The sequence below is a fragment of the Sclerotinia sclerotiorum genome, genomic scaffold, assembly GCF_000146945.2.
Source record: "Sclerotinia sclerotiorum 1980 UF-70 scaffold_17 genomic scaffold, whole genome shotgun sequence".
NCBI classification, from domain to species: Eukaryota; Fungi; Ascomycota; class Leotiomycetes; order Helotiales; family Sclerotiniaceae; genus Sclerotinia; species Sclerotinia sclerotiorum.
Window position 1 is genome coordinate 736,473 of NW_001820819.1, and position 6,534 is coordinate 743,006.

General features: G+C 41.0%; 4 protein-coding genes across 4 annotated transcripts; 3 read left to right on the forward strand and 1 right to left on the reverse strand.

Annotated features, from left to right (window-relative positions):
- Positions 1-1,362: 1,362 nt before the first annotated feature.
- SS1G_11219 (predicted protein) lies at positions 1,363-2,751 on the forward strand (the record flags this gene model as incomplete). The annotated part of the gene is made up of 1 exon (XM_001587927.1): positions 1,363-2,751. One exon carries the CDS (start codon positions 1,363-1,365, stop codon positions 2,749-2,751), a length of 1,389 nt encoding a protein of 462 aa, XP_001587977.1.
- Positions 2,752-3,970: 1,219 nt separating this feature from the next.
- SS1G_11220 (predicted protein) lies at positions 3,971-4,180 on the forward strand (the record flags this gene model as incomplete). The annotated part of the gene is made up of 1 exon (XM_001587928.1): positions 3,971-4,180. One exon carries the CDS (start codon positions 3,971-3,973, stop codon positions 4,178-4,180), a length of 210 nt encoding a protein of 69 aa, XP_001587978.1.
- A 712-nt stretch (positions 4,181-4,892) lies between these two features.
- On the forward strand, positions 4,893-5,297 carry SS1G_11221 (predicted protein; the record flags this gene model as incomplete). The annotated part of the gene is made up of 1 exon (XM_001587929.1): positions 4,893-5,297. The coding sequence occupies one exon, from the start codon at positions 4,893-4,895 to the stop codon at positions 5,295-5,297; it is 405 nt and encodes a 134-aa protein (XP_001587979.1).
- Positions 5,298-5,747: 450 nt separating this feature from the next.
- Positions 5,748-6,211, reverse strand: SS1G_11222 (predicted protein; the record flags this gene model as incomplete). Its single annotated transcript, XM_001587930.1, has 3 exons — positions 5,748-5,827; positions 5,922-5,976; positions 6,152-6,211. The coding sequence occupies 3 exons, from the start codon at positions 6,209-6,211 to the stop codon at positions 5,748-5,750; spliced, it is 195 nt and encodes a 64-aa protein (XP_001587980.1).
- Between the last annotated feature and the right edge of the window lie 323 nt (positions 6,212-6,534).

Consider the following 6,534-nt stretch of genomic DNA (forward strand, 5'->3'; position numbering starts at 1 on the left):
TAGGGATATCTCGCACTCCCCCATAATATATTGCCTTTCCTTTTTCAAGCAGGGTGTCCAATAATCCGGATCACAATCACATGATTGAAAGCTTTTGGATTCTTGAATCTGTTTGAAATCTCTAAATCAAATATTCAAAGAATTTCGGCTATCGAAAACTACAATCTAATTTGCCGATCAGGAAGTGAACACTATGCTTTGGAAACTTACAGACATTTGCTCTAAACAAATTCCAAGCTTATGAGAAAAGGTCTTGAATATCTCCTATTCCTGTAAAGATACCAAGCCTGCTTTGGTAGAAACCCAGCTCACTATCGAACAATAACTGAATTCTTTGATTCCCCCAGGACTTTTGTTAAGCACACTGCCTAGAACGATCAACTAACATCTGACTCCACCGGGAACGTGTAATTAATCGGCTCTTGAATCGCATTCCATAGATTTCCTACTATCCTCTTTCATCTATCGTGGGTTTCATGCCACAAGGCCTTCCTAGTGCTAAGTGCCACTAGCACCTTCCTTGATGGACAAACTGTATTCCATATCAAATTCCCAGACACTAGTACGAAATATTCTTGTACATTAGAGACTATCTTTCTTTGGCAGTATCTTTTCTCATGTTTACGCACTCATCTATTGTATAATAATAATTCAATAATTCAACATATGCTAATTTTAAGTACGGTACTTGATTTGTTGTAGTCACATCCACTTTTACTATGGAATTTATTTCGCTTTTATACCAGCCGCATTGAATTGACGTGTCCTTCAAAATCATGATATAAGATCGGGATCCAGGCAGGTACATCATCGTTCTTGCCAACAAATTAATATCCTAAACGTCCAACAAGCAACTTTCAAGGATTCGGAACCTTTAATATACCAAACCCCTTCGCACGACCAATAGAATATTCGCCATCCATGGATCGCCAAGGAATCACTGTCTGGGCTCACGACGTTATCAACGAACTTCAGAGGCTAGACGTTCTCGATCCAGGTAATGAAGATGCCTCAAAAGATTTGTTTGGAGTGTACAAAAATCTCGAACAATTCTACAGATGGGTCTGCTCACGTCCTAGGATTGCTCCGCACGATGTCCCTCGTCCCCTCCGATCGATTAAGATGCATTCTGAAATTTTTGCTCTTTCGCATATGCTCTGGGACAATCTTGAAAGGGAATTAGCACTAGAAAGAGACGACGCCTTCATCGAGGAAATGATTGATCATCTAGGGTGGTTTTGGAATATCAAATCCAATTTGCGTAGAAAGATTCCCAGGAAACAAGGTATGGCCATGAAGAACTGTTTTTTTTAAAAAAATTCAAGTACTAAAGTCATCACAGGCCTTCCTCTTGCATCAAAAATGGACACATTGGTAGAAGCAGCGAGTTACGCCCTACGCTTTAACAATATCAGTCGTGGAAACATCATCGAACCCCCATTGGTAAGACCTGCTGCATCTGTTAATAATCCAAAGAGTCAAGTTGCGCCTGGGAGGAGGGGGGGTTCGAAAAATTCAGGAACCAGGTCTACTGAATCCAGAATAAGACAAGAAAATCCCAGCAACAATACCATGCAATCGAATCGAGCAGCTTCGCTCGCAAATACGCAAAAAACGAACACTGGCGATTTACAACTTCAATATTCTCCATCAATGCAGGGACAGCCTCAAGCTTCGATGCGACGTTCCCCTCCATCATATACTACACAGCAGCTCAATCCACGCTCCAGTATAAAGCACCAGTCAACTAATCTCCCTGCTTGGACACCACCCAATTTGGTTGACCTGGTGGGTGATGAGAATGACTATAAAAGCGCGGAACAAACAAGTATCTATCATATCCCCACTAGCTCTATCTTACCAAAAATGCAAATTCGCGGCGATAAATATCCCAATAGAGCCCGAGGTTTTTCTGGTGGATCCATGCGTCCTATAATGAGTATGTCAGGTGTCGAGCCGGTTATTGACAGTGGCAGTGACCATGCAAATCACAGTTCCCCTCTGACTTCTACTAGAGATTCGGAAGATTCTCATGGTGAGAGGGGATCAAGTCAACCAAGAAATAGTCCATGCGATAGTGGTTTCGGAGATTCCATGGAAAGCGCAAATACAAATTTAATTATAAAAGTCGACTCCCCTTCTCCGGAATCAGAAAACACGACTATGGAAGACTCTGAGACTCAAGGTCACAAACATCATCCAACTTCTGCTATTGTGCCTTCTGAAAGCAGTGCGGGCCAGTCTTCGGATAGACGATCAGACGAGCAGGAGAGCATAAACAGAGGAGTAACTGAGCTGAAAAGATCTAATTCTACCAGCATCAATAAGGGCATTATTACACACAAGAATATGGAAGGGGATAAAGCTAAAAACTCTACTTCTACGAACGGAGCCCGACACGGTATGGAGGGAAATAGTATCAATAGTACTAGCGAAGCCACGATGAAAGGAGCTATTTCTGTTACTAGCACTCACAAAAATATCACAAAAAGCAATATGGGAGATATCAAGGCAAAAAGACCTACTTCTTCCACTGCCAATCAAGAAGACCCCTCAGACAATCCAAAGAAGAAGGTCAAGACAAGTACAGACAACACAGCTCCATCCTCGGAATATTCATCCCCTTATATGAGCTCATTGAATCAGGGCCAACCAAGCATGCGTGCTAATTCCATAACTTCGGCTGCTGTTGATGAGCCCGTCGGCGGGAAATCTGTCAGCGAGAACTCCACATCTACTTCTCCAAAATGAGGAATCCAGAAGGCCGTTATCACTTCTTTAGTATGCGAAGCCCCATGAGAAAACATAATTCAGAAGAAAAATTGAGAGTGCTAGAAATGGATATAAAGGAGTGAAGGAGTGGTGGAAAATGAAGTTGGTATGCTAGCATGACCAAGCAGTAAATGGCATGATGTCTAGAATTATCTCCACTAAATACAAATTATCGGAAACTGGCGTTTCGACCGTTGGAAAGGATTTTGTTTTTTCTTTCAGGTCTATAAGAACTACACCGCTCAGTTTTTGTTCTCGAAGTATCTAATAAGACCTGTGTTTGCGGGTATTAAAGATTATTAGTTGTAATTTTCCTATTGAATAGTCAATTTATTTTTGTCAAAACCAGTGTCTGTAGAATGAGCATGATTGATCTTTTATTGGTTTTGATGCATGCACGGAACTAGCACAGCTGTGAGTTGGTAGAACTAGAACTTACCAATCTCTTACTCTTCACAATAGTCCTCATTGTTCCATTGGTCTTCACACATTAAGCATGGAGAAATAAGATAAATTCATTTTGGTATTGACTTTCTTTGATTCATGTAACATTTATACATTATTTTGGATATTTAATTCAGAAACCAAGAAGTGACACCAAATTTTCCTCTGATATCAATGAACCTAGCTAGTTGCCCTAACGCCTTTTGAATCTTTTGAAAATTACACAATTGATATAATGATACCGTCCACTTCTTCAATGTATAATTTTGCATATGCTAAAGCGAGATAACAGTTATTTTGATTTTCCTTCCTTATCCAAAACTAGACAATGTTAATACTGTATCACTCTACTCAGTTTTTCTAAGACTAATTCTCAATATCCAAAGATTAGAATCCTTCACTGATTATTGCAAGTATCGCTCTATACCAAGCTACCAGTCTTTGGCCATCAATTCGATTTTTCGTCTGGTAATGGAATGACTTGCCTGTCTTGTCTGTCTCTCATTTTAGCGCTTGGATTCACTCGTCTAGTTGCCTTTGGAGAGCTGCACATTGCCCTAGTATCTGTCGTATTAATTTTCCATAGCCTATGATCAGGGTCGAGTTGACACACACTAGAATCAAGCCGTACACCAGCACCTGAACTTACTTATAGAAGCTCTCTCTTCGTAGATTTTTATTCTGCAAGTCCCTCAACAATATCAGCATCATCAACAACATCCTCTTCACCCCAAAAATAATAACCACAGTCAATATGGCTAATGCCAATAATGAACCCGATTTTACGTACAGAATATACTTGCAAGAACAACTGTCTATGGACCTCCATTCCAACGCCGGAAGTGTGTTATTAGACTCACCTCAGCAGGAAATGTTGACACAAATACAAGGAGATAAGTTTGTAGACATTGGAGACATGTCTCGCGAATCACTTGTGGCGTGGGTTTATGGAGTCATCGACTAGCTCAAGTCATTCGAGCTTCATGGGAAGAATCTTGGATCCGCGGTTTGGTCTCAATTATATAAGATTATCAAAAATCACGATATTTTCAAGGATTGGATTTATAGCCGCCCCAGAACTGATGCATCAGGATTTGTAATCAGCCTTCGTGATTATTCTTCACACCCATATTACAGCTCAGCAACTGTGCTCGGTTACTGTCACTCTGTGTGGCAAAAAATTGAACATGACTTAAGGGACGAGAATCCAACTCGTTTCATGAAAGAGCTGTTCCAACAAGTTTTTAATCTTTGGCATTTCAAATACTGCATTAACAATATCTTGCGAGAGCTTAGAGGTAAATCTGCCTGCCTGTTTATTATGTCAATCAATGTAACATAATGACTTTGCAGGTCTGCCACCTACAACCCCGCATGATACTTTTCTATAATTGACAAGCTATATAACACAAGGCGTTGTGCCGAATCGCAACCTTGCAAACTCTCGACCAGACCCCGGACCAGCAAACATTCAAATTGATGGTCACTCATTTAACGTCGCAAATTTTGATAGTAGCCTCAGCATTACAGCGGCAGTGAACAATCAAGGAAGAGGCTGGCGATCGACTTATGCGTCCCGAAATGCTCATAACTCGCAAATCGCTAACGTAAGGGGTAAAAAGCATATTAACACAAGTACTGCTCTTGGCCAGAATCGCTTACCGAAGGTTAAAAACATGTCAGAGGTCAGCAAACAAGGTGTAGAATATCAAGCTGGTTCTTCTCCCACTGACGACGCTATCCAGACGACTGAGCCAAGCGCTAATGCCTCCGAGGGCTCTAATATCAAGCAGGAGGTTGAGAATGAGCACAACCATGGAGAGCAAGCTGAAGGACGTCCGAAGGGATGGAAACAATACATACAGCAAATTATCGGTGCTGGGAGAAATCAGTTGGTACAAATGACTGCACAGTCCAACTCCAGAGTTCCAAGCAAATCTACTAAAAATGCGGAAGAAATTCGCAAACGTTCGGCTCCAGTTGGTAGCGATAATGGCGCTGTTCTTGTTCCTGTTCAGGCAAACAAGAAGACCAAGGTAGAAAAAAAGGATCCTGCTCTTGCGGGCCATTCTTCCTCGTGAATAGTACTGGAATACAAGCTGTGGAGACGCATTTCGATATTTTAACGATGGTTATGGACGGGATTTAGACAAGTTGTTTTGATTCGCACCCGGCACAATCAATGGAGGACAATATTTATTCGCAACCAGTGTGACTTAGGGCAAGAATGCAAGAATGGAAGTAGAGTCGCTTTTGATACCTGTGAACAGAATTGAAGATAGTTGTGGCCAACTAGTGGATGGATATATGGTGTTTCTGGGTCAAATTAGCTTACAGTATCTTCGATTTGGTATTTGCGGATTCTTTTCAGTGTTGGTCGTTTGCAGGATAGTGATAAGTGAGAAGTTCTTTACGGAAATGGTAAGCTTTTCATGTGAAACATAAAGCACATCTATTAAGTCTTTCCACAGCCGTACTTCTAAAATGTGAATAGTGTTCTGTATGGCGTGACATGACCTTGTCAACTGACTTTAGGTTATGCTGAACAATACGGCCCAGCAGCCAAATGCGTCTCCCTTATGTAGATTCATTCTCGGCCAAGTCTGCAGATCTGATTTTTTGGTTGTATTATACTTACAAATACAACGATACTTTATTAACTGTTTTTAAGAAGCAGTGTGATGCAGTTCCCTTGTGACACATACTTTCCTCCATAGAATCACTGTCACGTTCTCTAAATGCCTTCCCATGTTTTGAGACCTTCGAGAAATGAAGAAGAGGATCATAAATACATTATTTGAAGGTGTTTTGCCCGGTTCATATTTCATGAAACACCGCTAAATTTCAGATATTCCGTATCTGGCGCAGAGTAAATTTTCCGGAGCTGATTGCAGTTTTCGAGGTGGTGGTAATGGGATAATGCTCTTTCATACACTCTGATTTTGGTTTCAGGAACACTAGCAAGTTTGTCTGCTCCGATGATATAGCCATACATGGGTTTCGAGTATTCGTGGTTTAGTTATCCAGATTTCTTGTAGGAGGACAAACCTTGCATGATATAAGTCTAGTGTTGCTTAGCTAGCTATTGTGTAAAAAGGCCCATTGGGACAAATAGCTTTCCATGGCTTGGTAAGGAAGTCGAACTGTGCTAGGAAAGGTTGAATATTGGACTCAGTTATACCAGCATCTGGAAAAGATTGAAGATGCCCTGAAGCCCTGAGAGGAAGAGTGTTTGGGACGATCAATTTTGTTTGAGGAGATCAAAAACTTCACCGTATTAATAGTATCGTGGATTTTGAGCTTTTGGTTTTTATCCAT